This window comes from Gadus morhua, chromosome 6 (assembly GCF_902167405.1).
Source record: "Gadus morhua chromosome 6, gadMor3.0, whole genome shotgun sequence".
In the NCBI taxonomy this organism is placed as follows: Eukaryota; Metazoa; Chordata; class Actinopteri; order Gadiformes; family Gadidae; genus Gadus; species Gadus morhua.
Genome location: NC_044053.1, coordinates 16,135,515 through 16,159,603, shown reverse-complemented (window position 1 = coordinate 16,159,603; position 24,089 = coordinate 16,135,515). Strand labels below are relative to the sequence as shown.

General features: G+C 45.1%; 1 protein-coding gene across 1 annotated transcript in view; it reads left to right on the top strand.

Moving 5' to 3' along the window:
- ghra (growth hormone receptor a) overlaps positions 1-22,210 on the top strand; it is a 23,388-nt gene extending 1,178 nt beyond the window's left edge. The window contains exons 2-10 of the mRNA XM_030358178.1: positions 5,442-5,539; positions 15,599-15,731; positions 16,040-16,200; positions 17,982-18,160; positions 18,749-18,902; positions 19,426-19,510; positions 20,247-20,316; positions 20,901-21,130; positions 21,315-22,210. Coding sequence (XP_030214038.1) covers positions 5,446-5,539; positions 15,599-15,731; positions 16,040-16,200; positions 17,982-18,160; positions 18,749-18,902; positions 19,426-19,510; positions 20,247-20,316; positions 20,901-21,130; positions 21,315-22,122 — 1,914 coding nt within the window. The 5' untranslated portion in view covers positions 5,442-5,445 and the 3' untranslated portion in view covers positions 22,123-22,210. The remainder of the gene's footprint in view (positions 1-5,441; positions 5,540-15,598; positions 15,732-16,039; positions 16,201-17,981; positions 18,161-18,748; positions 18,903-19,425; positions 19,511-20,246; positions 20,317-20,900; positions 21,131-21,314) is intronic.
- The last annotated feature ends 1,879 nt before the right edge of the window (positions 22,211-24,089 follow it).

Below are 24,089 nucleotides of genomic sequence, written 5' to 3'. Positions count from 1 at the left end.
TGGTAGATTGTGAGATTTCATGTGTGTTTGTGTGTGTGTGAGGGGGAGGGGGGGGTTCTACACCTGGCCCAGTTGTGAGTGGGCCAGCCAGTGCCCCATGGGTGGAGAATGACTGGTACTCATAGTATGTGTCTAAGCACAGATCTCAACTGCACCCTGGAGGACATATACACGTTAGCAAAGGCGCTGTTGTTTTGTGTGCGGTTACTAGTTTGTGTTTGTGTCTGTATGCTTTCCTGCAGTTGTATCACTGTATTTTGTGTGTGTGTGTGTGTGTGTGTGTGTGTGTGTGTGTGTGTGTGTGTGTGTGTGTGTGTGTGTGTGTGTGTGTGTGTGTGTGTGTGTGTGTGTGTGTGTGTGTGTGTGTGTGTGCGTGTGTGTGTGTGTGTGCGTGTGTGAAAACAAATAAAAAATAATCTGCGATTCAAGATTTGAATAATGGATATTATGGTTTATATTCTGGCTGTCTGATGTATTTGCGCAGTTGTGTGGGAAATGGGATCACAGTAAAATGCATCTGGTTTTAATTGATAATATCCGTTTAAGAGACAAATGTTGGAATGAGATTCAATGGCTAGGGGGGTAGACTTGTATGTCTCCCCTCACACAACCACACTTGTACCCCCGCACACACACACACACAAAGACAGACACACACACACACTGCCCACACTGCACACATACTGCACACACACACACACACACACACACACACACACACACACACACACACACACACACACACACACACACACACACACACACACACACACACACACACACACACACACACACACACACACACACACACACACACACTCACGCCCACACATCAACACCAACACACGCACACACACACACACACACACACACATGCACACTGGGGGGGGAATCTCTTAACACCTCACAATTCAATTAGATTCTGATTATGAGGTCAACTATTCGATTCTAAAACGATTATCGATGCATCACGATGCAACAATTTTTTATGTACATTTCCATGTGTGATTTTCAAAAATATATATATACATCTGAGTTTGCTATTCAGTTTGCTAATCACTTCCTATTTTTGTGATGATCATTAAAGACATCAACAGATGAACTTCTCTCATATTTTATTAGAGAAAAAGCTTTTGTCACAAATTTGACTTTCCATGAACAATGCAATAATCAATGCAACTTGCATTACAAAACAATATGGAAGAATCTAAAAAAAGGGTTCAGTTTTCTTGTCTTTCTAATCTTTCTTTTCTATGTCATTAAAGAAGAAGCTGCTCTTGAATTAGAAGGAGTTCTTGTGTCTGGCTGTGGGTTTGCTTGCATGCTATGCGTAGGCTGAATCGCAATCGTGTCAAGACAAATCAGATTGGCCAATACACACTGAAGATCAATTAAATAATTGTAATTTACTAAAATTTTCCCTGTCTGGTGAACAGAATGTTGCAGCAGGCAAATAAAAAAAGAGATGGGATGGGTCTGCACTCTGCAGATGTGTGTTCTGGCTCTTGGAGGGGCGGCTGTGCTTGCTCAGAGTTTTCCACTCTCTCCTATGAAATAAGAGAAGAGGACATAGGAGGCGCCAGGAGGCCCGGCCCTACATGCCTGTGAGCCCCAACGCATAGACATTCACACATAATCACGCGCACACGGGCTTGGACACATGCATGGACTCACTACATGCAATGGCGTGCATGTGCACGCACACTTGCACTCACACATACAAACACACAAAAGCCCACAAATACAAAGATATACAGTTGGATATATTCACACACAAGGACACACACGCGCATGCCACACGGACATACACACAGACATGTAAGCATGTCAGTTCACAACCGCATGCAGTGCACACATGGATACGTTGGCATGCATCCAAACTCTCACTGGGATGAACAGATCTGCCAAACACACACAAACACACAATACACACATCAACACACATTGACTTTCAGACAGATTTGTTGTTAAATATACAGTGCTGGTGTTATTCTGAGTGGCTGAGAAAGCAGGCGTTTTCAGCTTGCTAGCGTGGATCTCTCTCTTCCCTCTCAAAGCTGCAAATTGACTCATGTCAAAGCTTCTGCTGCAAGTACTCAAATGCTTTTTATTTGACAAAAATGCATATTTGTTAGTCATGGGTTGTGTGCGTGTGTGTTTGTGTGTGTGGATGTGTGTGTGTGTGTGTGTGTGTGTGTGTGTGTGTGTGTGTGTGTGTGTGTGTGTGTGTGTGTGTGTGTGTGTGTGTGTGTGTGTGTGTGTGTGTGTGTGTGTGTGTGTGTGTGTGTGTGTGTGTGTGTGTGTATTCCGGAGAGAGTTATTTGGGCAGATTTTGTCGGGGTTTAAGTCTTCCTTGTGCAACTGGAGAGCAACGGTGTACCATGAACCCTCATCTAATACACAATGTGGTTGCCAAATCTGCAAGCCAAATTGTACCTACAATTATGAGAAAAACTGTCGTCATTAATAAGAGGGTTTGAATTGATATTGACATTGATATATATTATTGACTCAGTAAAGTGAGAAAAAGCCATTTTGATTAGTGTAATTTTCTTTTTTATCATTATAGTGTCAAAAACATTTCATTTTTTTTTTCATGGTAGGTTGGTTGGTTGTGAATAATAATAAGGCTTTTATAGATATACTTTAAAGTATCCTCTGCCTTTAAACCTGGACCCACTCAAAGCATTAACTGCTGTATTGTGTCCTCTATGGAAGCGATAGAGGGGTTGGGATTAGCATTACTTCCCCCGCAGACCAACCTGTGTGCCCACTTCACACAGGTTTCACATCTCACCTGTTGTTCAACCATTGCCAGTTTTTGTAGGGCTTCTTCGAATAACGGTAGCCCAATGGAAATATAGTATAGCCTAAAGAACAGCTAAGGATTAGACGGCCTCCAATAGGACCGCCCTTCAGACCGTCATTTTTTTTAAGAAATAAAAAACGAATAATACAGCCAATCATGCAGCTAGATGGAGTCAAGACAAAGCTAGATCAGTTATGAATCCAATTATTCTATTTGAGTTGAATGTCAGCAAACCAAATCGATATATTGAATGGCATAAAAAAAGAGCACAGCTATGTCTTAAAAACGAAAAAAGACTTTGTTACCTGAACTTAAGGAAAGAAAGTCACTAACATTTTCCCCCTCTTTTTGCTTGAAACCCTTGCTTTGATTATTATTTAATGAGGGAAAGTGTGTTTCTGGTTAGGCGATTACCATCTTCTGTTTTTATAAACAACCAGAATTGGAGATACAATATGTCCAGGACCAACTGTAATGTTGGCCGTTTGATTCTTGTGTGTGTGTGTGTGTGTGTGTGTGTGTGTGTGTGTGTGTGTGTGTGTGTGTGTGTGTGTGTGTGTGTGTGTGGGGGGGGGGGGGTTGTGTGGGTGGGATTGTGTATGTGTGTGTGTTTGTGTGTGTGTGTATCCTATGCTGAAAAACATGCATGTGTGAAGGCTTGCTCCATGGATGATCCTCACAAAGCAATGTCCCGACCTCCCACCCCGTAACCTTTCCCCACCCCTCTCTCTCTCTCTCTCTCTCTCTCTCTCTCTCTCTCTCTCTCTCGCTCTTGCTCTCGCTCTCTCTCTCTCTGTCTGTTCGCTCACCCCATCATTTGCTTGTCTGTTATCTGTTTATTTAGCACACACACACACACACACACACACACACATGCACACGCACACACACACACACACACACACACACACACACACACACACACACACACACACACACACACACACACACACTGATTAGTAATCAGTGTTTCCTGGGGTGGCATGGTTTTGCAATGGTGGTCCAGGTTTGAATGTTTAAGCAAGCTTGCACCCCTATTGTCCCACTGCAGAGTGAAGTGTGTGTGTGTGTGTGTGTGTGTGTGTGTGTGTGTGTGTGTGTGTGTGTGTGTGTGTGTGTGTGTGTCTGTGTGTGTGTGTGTGTGTGTGTGTGTGTGTGTGCGTGCGTGTGTGTGGTTGTATGTCTGTGTGTGTATTAGAGGGGGAGCGATCAAGAGAGCACTTGGCCAGAGGTAGAGGTAGGAGGCTTGACCACAGATGACCTTCTTCTTTACCAAGGGACCCCAGAAGGCTGGCCCTAAACCTCCCTCGGTGACGATTGGCTCGGGCAGCCTTCCGCTCTGTCGAAGGGGCCCTTTAATTGGCAACGGGAAGGAGTGGATGGAAAAAAAAGGAAATAGAAATATGCAGGAGGAGACAGAAAAGGCACCGATTTTTGCCAGAATGTTCACAGGGGCCTTTCGCATGATAGAGGGGGAGGAAGCAGGGGAGAGCAACACAGGGATTAACAGGGGGCCACGTGTTGGATTGAGGGGCCCGCTTGGTCCTCTCCCGTAGCGGCAGTCGGGGCTATCCACCGGGTTGTCAATGTTTGGCAAACAGAAATACACTGGAGTGGCCAGAGAGTGGCCGGTGGCAAAGGGGAAACATGTGGTTTGGCCTGATATCTGAAATTAATGTGTTCTCCAAAACAAAACAATTGTTGCCCTGAATAGACAGGTCAGAGAGGTAGAAAGATATGCACACACATATGCACACACACAAGCGCAAACTCACACACAGATTCCCACACATGCACCCACACTCTATTGTTTTTATAAATATATCCACATGGTTTATTGCATCAGAATTACTTTTTAGGGTAATACAAGGACACTGCACTGCACACATCAGAACATATTTAATTTTTGTTATGCAATGCATCAACCACATATTTGATGTCTTTCTTAGTACACTCATGCAGAGCTTAGTCTGAATGCAAAAAGAATACCTAAAGGGCCTAAAGGAGAACATAAAACATTTCATTTTTAATGTTTAAATTTTAGCTTGAACCCCCCTGCATACCTTTGCCAAGATACCCCTTTGCCAACCTTTGCCATATACTATTGATGCTTTCAAACCGAAAATTAACGGCAACTGGCAGGTCTTCTCTCAGAATAATGTCTTCCAGGCTCCCGGCTGCAGGCTGCACAGAGGGCTCGTGAAGACAGGGTTGTAAATAGCAGCCAGGGGTACAGACAGAGAGGTTATCCTATATTTAGGGACCGGAGCTCAGCCATATCTCGCTCCTGTTTGTCTCAGTGTCTTCGCCCGTGACCAGTCCATAATATATAGGAAATCATGTTTTAGTGAAACGGTATTTGAACATGCACTCATGTGACCTTTTGAGTGCATCCTTTACTTTTGTGGATACCGATTTAAAAAGATAGAATCATGAAGTGATAGAATGAAAAGCATAGCTCCCTGTCCACGGTGTCCACCTACGTTGTACGAGTAGAAGATGTTGGAAAGATAGAGAAAACCCTGACGTGAGGGTTTTATGAATGTTTTAGCAACGTCAAAACATTAAGGTGGATATCCCCTCCTAAGGACGTCCTCTTGACTGGGATTCTTCTCTTTTGCATTCTGTGCAGAATCATGTGGTCCTCCCCCCTGTGTACCCTCCTCCTCGCCGCCTCCCTCGGTTGGCTGTCAGCTTTCCTGATGGACGACGATCACATGACATCGTCAGGTAGGTCAATGCTACTGTGTTTGTGTGTGTGTGTTTATTTTTGTCTCTCTGTCTGTCTGTTTGTCCGTCCCTCTCTTAAAAAAACAAACTGTGTCAGAGAAAGAAAATATAGATCTAAATGGATAATGTTAGAGAGTCAAGATGTTTGTTTTGTCCCATACATGTCGCAGCTTGTCTAAGTGTGTGCTTGCATGTGTGTGTGTGTGTGTGTGTGTGTGTGTGTGTATGTGTGTGTGTGTGTGTGTGCGTGCTTGCTTGTCTGTGTGTGTGCGCGCACGTGTATTATTTTGAGATCTTCCACTAATATTTCCCCATTGATCTTATCCGTCAAACATTAATGATCGTATGTTTTCACTTTTGTGCAATTTAACTTTATTGACCCTCATTATCAAGCCTTACAACTGACATCAGTTGCATTGCAGCAGGGCTGACTGGGCTGAGAGACAGGTAGAAAGGTTCACTGTTAAGCAAACAAATGCTAGTTCCTTGTTTAGCTCACTAGGCAAACATGGCAGTGATCAACAGCGCTAGGGTAAATATATGGACTGGACCCGATTGTCAAAGTCCAGGGACTCACACGCACGTGATCCAGGATGTTCAGCCAGCTAGACCCAGCTGTCACCGAGGCATATGTTAAAAATCCGTCCTAAAGGTGGACCCGAGTGAAAGTGTGGGAAGTGTTGTAGAACGGCCATGGGATGATGACTTCTGCTGTGGTCAGTTGTGGTCTCCTTTGAAGGACAACAGACATTTTTTTCTATTTGCAGTGGAGTCAAGGCGCAGATGTTTGCGTATGAATGGGAAAATTCGGAGAGAAAATAGTATTTGGAAAATAATCCTCTATAATGACGATGCAATAAATGATGAAATAGTACCATATTGAGCCCAGATGGGAAATTTGGATCGTGCTTTGAACTTAATCTTTTGTGTTGATTGGATTGAGGCTGTACCCCACTATCCTTTTTTCTTTTGTATTTGTGGGAACTATAGTTATTAACTACATATGCACAATGAGAATATAAATTATTCCATTATATTCTATTCCGTTCCTCTCCATTCCATTCTATGCTATTCTATTCCGTTCCGGTTGTGCTTCCTCCTCTCTTGGTGTGCTGTGTTGCTGCTGATGAGGGTGCACCATGATGTCATTTCCTGGCTGTGGAATGATTAGGCCACATACAGAAGTACAACCAGGCTTATATTGAACTAGGTATCTAAACTTTTTTTTAGATACCTTTAAATCTAAGTCCCCATCTCATCTCTGGGCTCCACAGGCCCACATAAGCCAACCCCCCAACCTCACTAAGTGTTTATAGAGTTGGTAAACACTTTGGTTTGGGCTTTCAGCTGAAGTTCAAATCAAATGTTCTTACTGTCTTTGTACAAATACTCTGTGCCAGTTTCTCAGTTTTATAAAGTCGGTAAACAGGTAAAAACAGATGTTTCCTTGTATTTAACAAAGATGAAAGAGTGATGGCTGCACCTTTTGAATGAAGCACTTTGTGTCCCAACAGGTTTTCAGCTAACCTTGTGGTCATTTAGCTTACTTTGGACAGTGCTCAGTTTTACTGTGCCCGTGTTCATATCAACCTTATTTCAAGCAGTGACATTCAGCAGCCCCTGCCATGCAGGTTTATAGACAGATTGATTTCCAACGAGCGCATATTACCTTAGCCCTGGTCTTTCCCAACATTTATTTAACACCTGTAAACTCCTGACCGGCCACTGATAGCATGAGCAAACACACGCAGCCCTTCCATTCTCAGAGGGACGTGCCTTGTCAATGCCTGCATAGAATACCTCTCGCCTGAAAACCAGTTTTCTCTGTCACTGTGGTCTCTATTTGAATATGCTCGTCATCCCATCATAGTCTCCTTCGTCTCTGTCATCTAAATCCTGTTGTAGAGAAGCTGTGTATTTCTACAGTGTATTTTAGAATCATTTGGAGTAGACCCCCCTGGTTGAACTGAAAAGACTCCCTTCCCAGTCGCCAGAGTCCTTTCTGTCCCCTCATTTGTACTCGGATGTATTTGTTGTTTCTTCTTTTTTTGTTCTTTCTTGAAAAGCAACCACAAGGACAAGGACATAGATTTGGTGTTGGATTCAGCCCTCTGTGTTTAAAGGTTTACCAGCGTTAATTATGGGCCCCGCTTGTCATCTATCTTATCCCTCTCTGAATCTCCTACTGCTTCCCCCCTCCTGCTCCCTGTTGTCTGTCCGCTAACACTATGAGTCAGCCCGTCGGAGGTCGTTTGAGGGGAGTCTCGACAAAACTGCGCCTCACAGGCGGTTACCCGTGGTTACGGAGCAAAGGTGTGGTACCTTGGTCCAAATAAACTATAATTACACTCCTTTTATAGTGACACAGTTTATGGTTGCAATGCATAGTTAAGACCGTCTTTTTTTCATCTCTCCAAGTTCAACCACCAGGGTTATACAATAAGCTGGCTGTAACTATAGAACAAACATGAGCACAGCAGAGTCTTATTGCTATGCCGCTCGGAGGCTGTGAACGCTGAGTAAGAGTTTGATATCCAAGCGCCTAAAAATGGAAAAACGTGTGCCTGTGCCTGTGCGTGCGTGCATTTGTGTGTGTGCATGTGCAGCGGTTGGAGGAATCTTGCTTGGAGAAAAGAGAAGCGAACGAGGCCTAAGGAGAGCGGTTTATGCCCCGGGGTTACGTAACGGAGGGCTGATCTGCGTGCTGTGTTGATTCAGCGAGTGAAGTGTCGGTTGGAAGATAAACAGCTGTAGCCCCTCACAGAGGACTGGCTGTTTCTGTAGGAGAGGGCTCTTAGCCTCCTTATCTCTCCCTCCCTCTCTCTCTCTCTCTCTCTCTCTCTCTCTCTCTCTCTCTCTCTCTCTCTCTCTCTCTCTCTCTCTCTCTCTCTCTCTCCCTCTCTCTTGCTCCACCTCTCTCTCTCTCTCTCTCTCTCTCTCTCTCTCTCTCTCTCTCTCTCTCTCTCTCTCTCTCTCTCTCTCTCTCTCTAGTCCCTCTCTCTCTCTCTCTCTCTCTCTCTCTCTCTCTCACTGAGGGCCCTGCCCAGTCCGAGGCCGAATGCCTTGTCACCAAGAGAAGCCATCATGTGAATAATTTCGGACACAGTTATTCAGGGGGCGGTGCATGTAACACTTTTCTTACTGTGGTCCTGTATTTCACATTCCGTGGCTTGCCAAGAAAACTCGGCTTACACTGTAAGTTCACTATTGGATGCATTTTGTGTGTACTACTATGCTATATATATATTTATATATATATATATATATATATATATATATATATATATATATATATATATATATATATATACATACAACTTTCAATCAGTGCAGATCTTTTGGCATGATAATTTTCATGTCAAGGCTAATTTTCATGTCGGAGTGACGAGGCTGCAAGGGTCAAGCAACGAAAAAGACTAGACCCCTGCAAGCGTCCAGAAACCTGATGCTTGTCATTTGTCTATACTTACCCTCACTATGACATGATATGACAGAAGCGAGCCAACACTGTGGGCTGCGGGCGGCTTTAGCTTTACAGATTAGCATCGATAACACAGGATAATTCATGACTACGGCCAGGCTGAGATAGCTGGCTCAACGCATCGCTGGACCTCAAAGTTAGTGTCACCACGGGTCACTGGAAATAAGGCAGAGAAACACAGAGAGGGTGAGAGGGAAAGCAAGAGAGAGAGAGAGAGAGAGAGAGAGAGAGAGAGAGAGAGAGAGAGAAGAGAGAGAGAGAGAGAGAGAGAGAGAGAGAGAGAGAGAGAGAGAGAGAGAGAGAGAGAGAGAGAGAGAGAGAGAGAGAGAGAGAGAGAGAGAGAGAGCTAGCGCTTGTTGAAGTCCTGTGGAATTTAGGTTGGTGTGTGTGTATGTGTGTATGCGTGTGTGTGTGTGTGTGTTTATGGGTGTGTTTATGTTTGTATGTTGTGTGTGTGTGTGTGTGTGTGTGTGTGTGTGTGTGTGTGTGTGTGTGTGTTAATGTGTGTGTGTGTGTGTGTGTGTGTGTTTATGGGTGTTTGTGTGTGTGTGTGTGTGTGCAGTTATTTCTATCACCTGTTTTCATTCTCTTGTTTGTATCTGGTTGCATTCTGGCCCCTCCCCCCCAACCGCTTCTGCATCACTTATTGCCGTCTCACTGTCTCTCCTTAAACAGCTCTCTCTCTCCCTCTCTCTCTCTCTCTCTCTCTCTCTCTCTCTCTCTCTCTCTCTCTCTCTCTTCTCTCTCTCTCTCTCGCTCTCTCTCTCTCTCTCTCTCTCTCTCTCTCTCTCTCTCTCTCTCTCTCTCTCTCTCTCTCTCTCTCTCGCTCTCTCTCTCTCTCTCTCTCTCTCTCTCTCTCTCTCTCCTGCCCCCCTATCAGTCCCTATTCTGACGCTACTGTCTCGCACAGATGAAGGAATGAGGGTTAAGCGACAATATTAATTTTGAAAAAAATTATATAATTTCATATTAATATCATGTTAAACAAATTTGATAAGCAGCTCTTAGCTAATCTATTAGCTTTGATTCAATACTAGCTAAAATGTTATTATGGTGGGGATGTTCTTAAAGGCTTAATGTAACAGTGGCTCACAATATGTTACCCTCACAAATAAATGATGGAAATTCTTCAGTACATACTAAGGTTTGCAACATTACTAGGCTGGTATTGGGAAATCTCAAGTATGGAAAGAATTAGAAGATAAAGCATCCAATTCTCTCTCTTTCGCTCCGTCTCGCTCTGACATCCTGCTCTGTCCGCACTCTCCCTTCCACTTCATCAGTAGAGGCTGTGTGCCTGTACGTCCAATGGCAGTTAAATGAGCAAAGTTGCACATTCTCAAAGAGGCACACGCACGCACGCATGCCCGCACGCACGCACGCACGCACGCACGCACGCACGCACGCACGCACGCACGCACGCACGCACACACACACACACACACACACACACACACACACACACACACACACACACACACACACACAGACACACATACACACACACACACACATACATACATACATACATACATACATACATACACAACCAGAGAAATACACACAGGCACATACATACACAGATAAAACAGACTCACACAGGTACAAACACAAACTTTGAATAAAGCTTGCCCGTAAAGAGAGTGAATCACATTTGGGGCTTGTTTTAGGTAATTATATCCATCTTTCCGCCAATAAAAACGATTCAGGGTTTAGCCGGGAAGCAAAGTGCAGCTGTGAGGCTGAGATGTATTGGAAAAGAGACTTTCAAGAAAATAACAAGGCTGAGAACAAACTGTATGAGACACCGCACAGACAGACCTGTATAAACTGATGTGGTGCTTAGAATTGACAATTGAAGGCACTAAAAAGTGTAACAGAAAATGGATTCTTAACTGTGTGAAGATTTTCAGTAATGTGGAAACACACCTGATATGTGTGCTTCCTGATATGAAAGCACACATATGTAAACCATAGTAAACATTTTCTTTATTTTTAGGAAAATAACGCACCCATACAAACAGACGCACACACACACACACACACACACACACACACACACACACACACACACACACACACACACACACACACACACACACACACACACACACACACACACACACACACACACACACACACACACACGCACACACACATAAACACAATCCCTTCGTTTACCAACCAAGAGTTATTAAATCCACAAAGTAGCGGCCATATTGGCAAATGAGCGGGAAGAGGTTGTAATTAAGATCCTCTGCCCTTCTGTCTCTTTGCGGCGGTTAGTCAAGCATTAAACAATATGGCCGCTGACAAAGCTTCATTGGCTTTTTTTTTCTTTTTTCTCTGCAGCTCTTAGCAATATTCACAGGCCAGGAGCGTCAGCAGCAGAGTGCTTTATTTAGGCCTTTTAGTGGATTTTAACCCTTAATGGGTGAGGCTGATGTCTAGATGGGAGGACACAAGTGGTTACCGAGCTACGGGGAGGGAACTCATGTGCACGGAGTAGGACTGTTGTTCACCCTCTGAAGCACTCCAGGGACAAGCCTGCCCACAAATGCACACGCACGCAGGCCCGCATGCACGCACGTACTCACGCATGCATGCACGCACGCACAAACACACACGAACACGCACACGCACACTCACACAAACACTCACACATGCATGCACACATAAAAGCTGAAATACACACACACACACAAGTTTGTACGCACCCACACACGCACACACAAAAACACACAAGCATGCACACAAACACATGCACACACACACACACACACACACACACACACACACACACACACACACACACACACACACACACACACACACACACACACACACACATACATGCATGCACCTTCCAAACACACCCAAGAACGGAAATTAAATGCATTTGCGGATAAGAACCAGAGGATAATAAGATCAAGGAATACCCCCCCCCCCCCACACACACACACACACACACGCACACGCACACGCACACGCACACGCACACACACAGACACACACACATACACACACACACACAAAAGGTAATTATATGTATTGGCGGATAAGAACCGAATGAAAATAAGATTGTTCCCTCTGTGATTAGATTTATCTACCACAAACCACAGGTATTCAGGAATATTGTGGGAAAGGGTACATATTCCATACTGCACAGAGCATATATGTACATTTTTGACATTTTGTCTTACTAATCCCAAAGTAGTTGATCCCAAATGAAAACTACAATTAAACTATTGGATAGAAAATGACTGACTGACTTGTATGTTCCAATTCGTGCTGTAACATACTTCTTGATACAAGAGGTTCCCGCCTGGCATGTGAGCCAGTCGGGACTTGCATAACTGCAGTTGTACTTTCCAGAAATAGAAACTACTAAGGTATTGTGAAAACAATTGTCTAGTGAGAACAAGTGCTTTTGAAATTGTTAAACACAATGCTATGTTGCACTTTGGAAAAGCTAAGAAAATAACATTAATTACATATTATTATGTATGCATTATTAAGTTTGCACCTCGCACCTTTACCTTTTTATTTGAGCATATCCCTAGCTTACCGTTGAACTATAGAGGATTTGCCTATTCTTCCGTTCCTCATAATGTAAGGCATGATGTCAAGCTTGTACTATGTAACACAACACAACCTTATTCATCCTCTGGCTACAAACAGGGGAGATGTCCACCCTACACCATATTATATTTTTATTTATTTGTAAAATATAATATACCTCAATGACATTGATATTGTGTTCAATGTTTTGTTTAACTTACACATGTCTTCCTCAAAATGGGGGTTATCAACATAGTTCCATATTGTACGATTCTAAATTGGCAATATTATAAATGTCTTTCGCGATGTTTGTGTAGCTCTTTCAGCTGCGAAGGACAATGTGCCATCAAGAAAGAAAGAGAGACACTGAGGCATTTTGAAAGAGAGAGAAAGAATGTCTGCAGATATTTCCACCTAACCTTTCGCCTACGGACCTGTTTTTCAGCACAAGCCAGCAAGAGTAGTCAAGTTGAACGCCTATACTTAAACATACAGAAACATCCAGGAATGGTAATTTCAGACTTATATTTTGTCAGTTGTCTAGTCCTAAACTCAAGCCTAAACATTGGCTTAATAACTTTATTGTAGATCAGTGGATTCCTCAAAAGTTAGAATTCAGTATTTTTCCAAAGCGATGTATAGTTTGTTGTTTTTCAGATACATATGATTAATCAGTAGGTAGGGGAAATGTATTTTGCTCATGGAGGCCTACATGTAGACTAGAGGGTAACCTATGTTCCCCCTGTGTTCAACTAGAAAACAAGGCAAGCAAAGGTGAATAAGTCACGTCTAAAGGGTGTAATAATTCAAAACAATTAATAGGAAGATTGAGTTTTCAATTGACCCCTTACTTAAGCTTCTCCCTGAAAAGATTGATCCAGGAGAACGATATCCATTAATTTCTGTGATGTAATCTTTCTCCCCTAGAAGTTCGATTCGTTTTTAACAAAGCAAAAGAAAACGTTTCTAAGCCATTTCTACCAAAGTTTCCCGATGGCATCAAGTTTCTGCTGCAATCCAGCAAGCTCTTTGATGGCGTTAGCAGGAATGTGTGGAATCAGGAGGGAGAGAGGGAGGAGCTAGGGCCAGAGGGAAGGAATGGAGAGCAGGAGATGGAAAGAGAAGCGAAAGGGAGAAAGAGAGAGAGTGAGCGTGAAGGGGCGGTAGAGGGAGGGGGAATGTGTGAGGGAGAGGCAGGAAGGGAGAGAAGAACATAGTGCAGGATGACGGAAAGGACGGAGGGAAATAGGGAATGAGAGAGCAGAGGTCTTGACAGAAGCAGAGTTTGTTAGCTGTGAAGATTGAGATGGAGGCACGGCAAGGACAAAAACATACCCTTGAGCAGCAGTAAGCCATTTACAATAAAGACACATTATAATTGCAATCGGACAGACATTCACAGTAATAAAATGCAAGAACAGGACCACAATCTCCCAATTCCGCAATGAAAGAAAGAAAATCATGGATTTTTTTTGGTTTTCTCTTAGATGCTAGTTTGGAAGGTTGGTACTTACAATTTGACTTATTTTATTAATAGCTGAGCTTCCTTGCTATGAATAAACCCTTATGGGATGAGGGCGGGTTCACCCGGGGGAAGTGTGTGAGTGTGTGAGTGAGTGTGTGTGTGTGTGTGTGTGTGTGTGTGTGTGTGTGTGTGTGTGTGTGTGTGTGTGTGTGTGTGTGTGTGTGTGTGTGTGTGTGTGTGTGTGTGTGTGTGTGTGTGTGTGTGTGTGTGTGTGTGCGTGCGTGCGTGTGTGTGTGTATGAGAATGAGTCTGTATGTGTATTTGTCTTTATGCATGCTTGTACAACCTTTTCTTCTTTATTGCTGATGCTTTCGTCTGTTGATCACCCTGTTCCTTTGTGGGTGTGTGGGTGTGTATGGGCCTGTGTGTATATGTGTTGTTGTTGTGGTTGTTGTTGTCTGTGTGGGTTGAGGTTGGTGGGTGGGGTGGGGTCATCGATGCAGGGTTTGTTTGTGATTTAAACTGCAGTGAGAGAAAGAGAGATAGAGAGAGAGGGAGGTAGAGAGAGATAGGGAAAGAAAGAGAGAGAGAGAGAGAGAGAGAGAGAGAGAGAGAGAGAGAGAGAGAGAGAGAGAGAGAGAGAGAGAGAGAGAGAGAGAGAGAGAGAGAGAGAGGGGGGGGGGGAGAGGGAGAGGGAGAGGGAGAGAGAGAGAGAGAGAGAGAGAGAGAGAGAGAGAGAGAGAGAGAGAGAGAGAGAGAGAGAGAGAGAGAGAGAGAGAGAGAGAGAGAGAGAGAGAGCAGGAACAGCAGAAATCAATGGTACCTTCAGGCGCTTTATTTATGGTTGCACCAAACCCACAGACCCTCTCAGTTGGATGAAAAACTGCCCTGACATGAGAGGTGGAAGGAGAAGAGGAAGAGTTTGGAGAGAGAGAGAGAGAGAGAGAGAGAGAGAGAGAGAGAGAGAGAGAGAGAAAGAGAGAGAGAGAGAGAGAGCAATGGGGTTGTTGATAAGTAGTGCATGGAGGCAGTAAAAAGTGCTGAATCAGAAAGATCCTAAAGATGGAAATGTGGAGCAGAGAATATATCTAATTGAAATACGCTCATAGATTGGTTAGAAAGGCAGTATTGAGCATTGAATGCGTCAATATATTTACAAAGTTAATCTATATCTATCTATCTATCTATCTATCTATCTATCTATCTATCTATCTATCTATCTATCTATCTATCTATCTATCTATCTATCTATCTATCTATCCATCCATCCATCCATCCATCCATCCATCCATCCATCCATCCATCCATCCATCCATCCATCCATCCATCCATCCATCCATCCATCCATCCATCCATCCATCCATCCATCCATCCATCCATCCATCCATCCATCCATCCATCCATCCATCCATCCATCCATCCATCCATCCATCCATCCATCCATCCATCCATCCCTCTCTCTCTCTCTCTCTCTCTCTCTCTCTCTCTCTCTCTCTCTCTCTCTCTCTCTCTCTCTCTCTCTCTCTCTCTCTCTCTCTCCCTCTCCTAACAGCTCCGTCCAGCCCCCACTTCACAGCGTGTGTTTCCAGGGACCAGGCCACCTTCCGCTGCTGGTGGAGCGAGGGCAGCTTCCACAACCTCTCCCAGCCTGGGGCCCTCAGGGTCTTCTACCGCTACAAGAAAAAGTATGTCTGGGGGGGAGGGGTGGGTGGATGTGGTGGGAGGGCTGGGTGGTTGGGGACCATCGCACACAATATGATGTGACCACCGAAGACGGATAGGATCCAAAAAAAACAACGTGGTGTGTGTTCATCGATCGTCGTGAGGAAGACACCGATCATTCATGTCGTCTTGCCGCGGCTCTGTCTTGTGTTTTGTTTGTGTTTGATTCTGCATCCATCCCGGGGGGTCATACAGAAATACTAGAGCCAATTCAAAACTAGTGTTCACATGTCTCTAAACGACTCTTTGTTCCCCCCCCCCCCACTTACAGTTCTCCTTGGAAAGAGTGTCCGGAGTACATCCACTCCAACAAGGAATGCTTCTTCGACAGCAACCACACCACCATCTGGACCTCATGCTGCGTCCAGCTGCGTTCCCACGACAACGTCACTTACTTCAACACGGAGCACTGCTTCTCCGTGGAGAACATCGGTCAGTGGTCGATCCCCCTCACGCCGCGAGTCCCCCAACGCGGGGGACAGGGCTTATACCACTTCCTCAGTCGGAAATGTTGATGAAGGTGTTTGATTGCGATGGCTTAGCTCCTAAGGAACAGGGGATGTGCTGGCTTCAAGAGCCACGGGCACCGGGTGTTTGAAAATGAATGAAGGCCGTTTTGTTTCTGAAAAAGCTTTCATTTATTTTTACTCTAAAATGATGTTCTTTTTGTGATTTGTGTTATTTTTGCAAGGATAGCGTAGTGGGTTAGGGTGACATTGAGCCCAGAGGTATTAGGTTCGATCCCCGGGGTCTGCAGCGTACCCCGTAGGTATCCTTTGGCAAGATGCTCTCACCCAAACCTGCTCCTAAACACCCCTCTGGATTCACTGATAGGCCCTCTGGATCGAGAACTCTAATGCCGCTTTTCCACTGTATGGTACCAGCTCGACTCGACTCGACTCGACTCGACTCGACTCAGCTCGCATTTTTTGCGTTTCCACCGCGAAAACATGGTATCTGGTACCTGAAGTGGCTGCTTTTTTTAGTACCGCCTCGCTCTAGGTTCCAAGCGAGCTGAGCCGATGCTAAAAGGTGACGTCGGCAGACAGCCGGCCACTGATTGGCCAGAGAGTGTGACGAAGTCACGAGAGCGACATGGCAACCATGCTGGTAACAGCCATAGCAGCGCCGCAGCCAACATATTCCACTTCTTCAACTTCTTCAGCATGCCAGCTAATAATAGTAATGTTATCGATGTCCTCCATTGTTGTTATGTGGGTTCTCTCCATGTGTGGGTTTGCTTAGGGGTTGTTTGCGTCGCGTACAAAAATACGTCACGGCCCTTTCGCGCAGCCGACCCCGCCCACGTCCAGGAGGTACTATTTCCGGTGGAAAACGACCCGTGCTGCTACCGTGTCGAGTCGAGTTGCTCCAGTAAAAAGAAAAGGCACTCCACAGGTGGTGGCCACAAGCTTCCACAGTTCTTTTCTGTTCTTCATAAAAGTCTTTACTTTATTTTTGACAACTGGTCAAAGAAAACACAGTTACGGGAAGAAGATGGTTTTATTTCCTTGAAGTGGAAAGGCTTAGAGCAGAAAAGAACTGACACGAACACATCATCATTAAATGAGTATAGCTGTGGGAAAAAGAGAATATGCAATTATGGATTGCATTAGTCTTTTGGAAGGCGTTCATTGTGTGATGTAGGACTCAACCTTCTCGATTCGCAGCCTTAGTCGAAGCTGTGATATTTCTGTCCTTCGTTTTTGCAGCACTTATTATGAATGTAGTAATATTAAATGGTATTTATATAGCACTATTCAAGCAGACGTACAAAGTGCTGTACATCTCGTACAAATAAACAGTACATGGCATTTTAAATGCATTGCGGTAGAGCAGAGGCCGAGAGCAAATACTGCGTCTGAATTCCTGGTTCACGCAAGGACCCAGACAACGCATGAATAGATACACAAATAAATAAGATAAATCATTGTACGAAAATAATGGAAAACATAATGCAGTTATAAATGCTTATATAATAAATATATAACCCTAACCCTATAATAAGAGAATATTCAGATAATTATTGAATAATTAATTAAACAATTTATTATAACAGCCTATCAGTTAGAACGTAGGAAGAAGAGAAACTATGTAGAAAGGTAAACATGTTAAGTGTAAATGTGATCCAACATCAATCCCCACAGACATCTGCCATTTTTATCGGGCGAGAATGCTCAGGTGCTTTTCGCTCTCCTTTCTCGTTTTTCCAGTCCGTCCCGATCCCCCGGTGGCGGTGAACTGGACCCTGCTGGGCGTGAGTCCGTACGGGCTGCACTATGACGTCATCGTCACCTGGGACCCCCCGGCCTCCGCAGACGTGAGCATGGGCTGGATGAGTCTGGCCTACGAGGTCCAGTACAGGAGGTGGAACAGCAGCGAGTGGACCGTGGTGAGTTCCCCTGCTTCTGTCGCTGGTCCTTTGCTCTCTTTACGTACACTAAGATTCCCCCTCTTCGTCTTCTCTTCTTGTGTTCTCTCCTTCCTGTCACCATTCTTTTTAGTTTACGTTAACGTTACGGTAAATTACGTCAATCCATTGAGGCCTGTCACTGGTACAGATTCAACAGTTCACATGCCAATTGTAAATCGGTCTTCTTGCAACTAATGTGTATTGACATTTGAAAATGTCACTATTTTTTTATGTTTTTTTGCAAAATATTTGTAGAAATCGTTGCAAATTCATTCAAATCTGTGAGACAAGTAATCTGCTCGTTGACTACTATTAGTATTAATTATGATGAGAAAAACCTCTCTGCATACTCGCACACAAAAATATAGAAATATATCTGACTCTGATATATCTATGTTTTTTACAGTGCACCTATAATATGTAACAATTTGCAGGTATGACAGCCACAATTCATGAAAACATGGCAATGGTGATTGTAATACACGGTTCGGCCGTTTCCTAATTGCTTGCCCTTCCCACCTCTCCATCTGTTCCACTCTCTCCACTGCGCCCCCCTCTGGTGTCCAGGTGGAGGTGCAGGGGGGCACTCAGCAGACCCTCTACGGCCTGAACGTTGAGGAGGAGTACGAGGTGCATATCCGCAGCAGGATGAAGGCCTTCACCAAGTTCGGCGGCTACAGCGACTCCATCTTCATCCAGCTCGCAAACTATCCTGGCAGAGGTGAGATGTCAGCAACGCACGATGTTCACAACCACCCGTTGTTGACCAATAGAGAGCAGGGAGATAGAGAGGGAGAGGGAGAGAGAGGGGCGAGGTAGAGAGGACGGGAGGGATAGAGAGAAAAAGAGGTAGGGAGAGACCCACAACGAAGGAGAGGGAGATGGAGAGAGCGGAGAGGAAGGGAGAGCAAGAGAGAAGAGATTCATGCGAGAGGCAGTTAAAGAAAGAGAGAGAGAGATACTCAGGGTGGAATTCTCCACTCAGTTTACTGTTTACTGAGACAGAGAGGGTTGCAGGGCCTCTACGAGAGGGAACACTGGACTGGATTTAATTTACAAAAGTGAAGTGTATTACAGACTAGAGGACAAATATACAAAATACAAATACAGAGAACCCCACTGATGATATATTAGCAATATATTGCTGTCGAAGAATCATATATTAAACAAATAAGAAATACAGATGAAGGAGGACATGAGTAAGATGTTGATGGTTGAATGTCCTTGTTCCTGTGCGGCTCCAGAGAGCATCTTTCCTGTTGCGCTGGTGCTGGGGATCCTGGCAGTGGTCATCCTCCTCATGCTGCTTCTCTTTTCTCAACAACAAAGGTGCGAACACACACGCATGCACACAAACGCACACACACACACACACGCGCGCGCGTGCGCACAAACACACATAACGACAGGCGTGCACACATGTACCCACACAAACACACAAAAACATCATACATTGCACACAGACACACAGACACACAAACACACATGATCACATACACACACACACACACACACACACACACACACACACACACACACACACACACACACACACACATGCACGCATACACACACAAACATGCAGACATGCAGAAACACACACACACGAATGCACAAACCCACATACACACCCATGCACACACACACACACACACACAAACACATATACACACAAACACACATTCACACACATACACACACATGCACACACAAACACATACACACACAAACATAAATTCACGCATGCATGCACACACACACACACACACACACACACACACACACACACACACACACACACACACACACACACACACACACACACACACACACATGTAAGTTCATGTTTATACCAATGTGTATATAGAGTGTTTTTTACATGATAAGTGGATGCGTATGCACAGGTGTAAGTGGTAAGTTGAAAGCAATGTGTTTACGCATCCACTTATCAGGTACAATACTCTCTACATTCACATCGCCATAGAAATTAACATTCATAAAGAGCCAAATGGCCCGCATAATGTGGGCCCTGTACATTGTGTAAATGTTTTCTTTCATCTCTTAGATTAACTTTGCTGCTGTTACCCCCCGTGCCCACACCTAAGATTAAAGGGATAGATTCAGAAATGCTCAAGGTAAGTCTCATTCATTATGTGTGTGTTTAAGTGTGTGTGTGTGTGTTGTGCGTGAGTGTGTGCATGAGTGCGTCTGTGAGTTCACATGTGTTCAATCACAGATGCTATTTAAGGTTGTGTCTGTGTAAAACAACTATGTTTCAAATTGTGTTTACTTCCATTTGTGAGTAGGTGTTTGTTTGGGTAACCACAATTTTAGGAACAGAGAGAGTACCAAATGTCCCACGCACAAGTACTTGGTGCCCTGCATCAAAACACCTATTGGTTGTTAGTAACAACATAACCATCTTTGCCTTTGAATGAGAGCAGTGAATCATGTAATAGTGTTATTATAAAAGTGTGATAGAACTACCCGCCTACTTTGGCAATAAACCACACACACACAAACACACACACACACACACACACACACACACACACACACACACACACACACACACACACACACACACACACACACACACACACACACACACACTTGCACACACACGTCACCCACCCACGCACACGCATACACACACCTAAAAACAAACCCAGAGGTAAACTGGCAGGCACTATAACACGTGGCACCTCTCCCGACACAGAAGGGGAAGTTCGAGGAGCTGAACTTCATCCTGAGCGGCGGGGGCATGGGCAGCTCCTGCACCCCCCTCTTCTACCAGGACGAGCCCCTGGTGGACTGCATCGAGTTGGACCCCCTGGACCCCGCCGACACTGGTGACAAGGGTGGCCAGAGCTCGGAAGCCCAGCGGCTCATTGGGGGCCGTCAAGCGTCGGGCCGGCCCACAGTCGGGGGCCTCAGCCACACCCTCAGGTACCTTTCTCTCCATTCCGCTCCTCCGTGGTTTCTGTTTTTGCGCTTGTTGAATTGTTAGGGTTGCTGATTCGATTCACTAATCTAAGTGTTGAGGTGTCACCTCAGTACCCACAACGGCTCTGTGCTTTGCTAATCCGAACTCGCCCCCCCCTCCTCGTCATTCTTCTCTCTGTCCCGCCAGCTTCTGTGATGAGGATGACGACAGCGTGGTGGGCGACCCCCCCAACCAGGATGCTCTCTGGACGCTGCTGACCACCCCCAGCCCCAGCCCCACCTCAGCCCTGCTGCTGCCCGGCCAGCCTGAGCTGAAGCAAGGGTTCCCGGGGGGCAGGGATCCAGACCCGAGCCTGGCCCACGATGGAGCCCCGCGGCCCCAGGCCTGGCTCAACACCGACTTCTACGCCCAGGTCAGCGACGTGATGCCCTCCGGGGGCGTGGTCCTGTCTCCCGGCCAGCAGCTGAGAGCCCAGGAGTCCACCGCCGCACGGGAGGGGCAGAAGGAGAAGGAGGAGGAGGAGGCAAAGAAGAAGAAGTTGGGAGCGCAGATCGAAGGCGAGGGGAAAGATCCAGTGGGAGACGAGGAGCCAGAGCAGCAGTTCCAGCTGGTGGTGATGGCGGCGGATCCCGTCGGCGACGGTTACACCACAGACGCCATGAACTGGCAGACGGGCGTCGTCAACGGCTACCACACTCTCCCCGCCGAGAGCGTGGGAGACGTCATTGCGCCCAGTGTGGCCGTGAAGTCGGCGGAGGACTACCAGCCCTCCTACATCCTCCCCGACGCCTCCCCCACCCCAGCCCGCTATCTCCCGCCGGTCTCGGACTACACCATAGTGCAGGAGGTGGACTACCAGCACAGCTTGATCCTCAACCCACCACCCCCCCAGGCCCCTGCACATCAGTGCCTGCCCCTGCACCCACTCAAACCCCTGACCCCCATGCCGGTGGGGTACATCACCCCGGACCTGCTGGGAAGCATTACACCCTGACGAGATGATTGATTGATCCCTTAAAGCGCAACACCCCGCCTGGAATAATCCTCTTGTCACACAGATACACACACACACACGCACACACGCACACACAAACAAACAAACAGACAAACATAGACACACACACACACACACAAACACACGCACAAACACACACACGCACACACACACACACACACACACACACACACACACACACACACACACACACACACACACACACACACACACACACACACACACACATACACACACGCATACGCACACATACAACCTGCTTCCGCCTATCTCCTGCTGGAATCCAAATGACTCAATGTATAGATTGAGATATGATGCAGTTGTTTGTGTTCAATGTGTTGTTTGAGGTTTCTCAAAGGGAAGCTTGGAAAACTGCGAATAACAGTGCAAGGGTCAAGGTTCGATGTGCAGAGCATTGTTTTTTTGGGGAAAAGACTATTGTTTTTCACCCTATATTTGCATCACAGACTCCTGGACATATAATGTCTCTATTCAACACTAGGTTTTCTGCCGCAAAACAGGAAAGTTGTGTTGTTGGAGGAATGAGGATCATTTGGATCCTTTTTGTCTTTGAATTGCCAGATCATTCGCATGAATGGAAAATTATAAGCTAAGCAGAATTTTTAATAACAAGGCAAGTTTGTTAACGCATAGAAAAAGAATGCAGAATCATTTAAAACGGAAATAATATATTTCTCAAAACAAAAGTACCTTGCTTACTTAAAGGTTGTTGGCCATGAAGCTGTGGTCATAGTAGAGAGGAAGCTATTCAATGTGAGATATAAAAGAAAAGATCCCCTTTGTGGTTAATAGATGAAAATATGAGTAGCTGATATGATGTCAGTCGAAAGCAGCAAATGTGTTAGGCTGACAATATTTCGGAATTTATCCTCTGTTCTAAAGCTGCAGCAAATAACATTTTAGCTCTTATTCTTATTCAGCAAATGAAAGGAAAATTCACCAGATTTTTGCTTCGTGAATATTGTTCTATCTTTGTTTATGTGTTTGTTAGCATAAGCATAACTGATGAGGGACAGAAATTTAGACATACATATATTTTTTCTATAAAGTTTTATCTTGTGATGTGTTTTTCTTGTCACTAGAAACTGCAATGTATTGGTCTGCATTTATGGTGTTGCAGCTTCAGAAAGCTGAGCGACATCATCCTTGGGCCCTGTTGCTGTCTGCATGGGTCTTGGGCTTTCCCCCTCTGCCCCCAAATACAATACACAAACTGAGGCTTATTAGAGGCTTTCTATTGTTGAAATGGTATGAATCGACAGAGAGAGTGAGAGACGATGGATGGATGATTGTTACATTGACAGTGGATGGATGGATGGATGGATGGATGGATGGATGGATGGATGGATGGATGGATGGATGGATGGATGGATGGATGGATGGATGGATGGATGGATGGATGGATGGATGGATGGATGGATGGATGGATGGATGGATGGATGGATGGATGGATGGATGGATGGATGGATGGATGGATGAATTGGTTGAGGATGGACGCTTGATATGTGACGGATGGATGATAGCAATTAAGCTCTTTTGAATCAAATTGAACTGATGGAGGATAGAGGATGGATTGAGGTATCAATAGGAAGAAGAAAGGTGAATGCAGCGTGCATATGTCACCTTGAGCTGTTGTTGAGCGTCAGATGTTTTATACCTTCAGGCAGCCATGCTTCACTCTTTCAGCTACCTTTATGAAGCACGTATTCTTAATTTGGATATTCTTTGTAGAAGTATGGATGATTTAGAACAGGGTTTGGGGTCACGATCCGAGGCATGTCCAAAATTACAGAATTCGATTTGTTTTTTCAAACCCCTGTGCCTAGAACAGTGTTATATAACTGTGGTACGGTTTGTTTGTGTTTCGTGTGCACGGACAGAAGCACATTGGCATTTAGGGTTGTAGGGTAGGCATGAATTCTCAA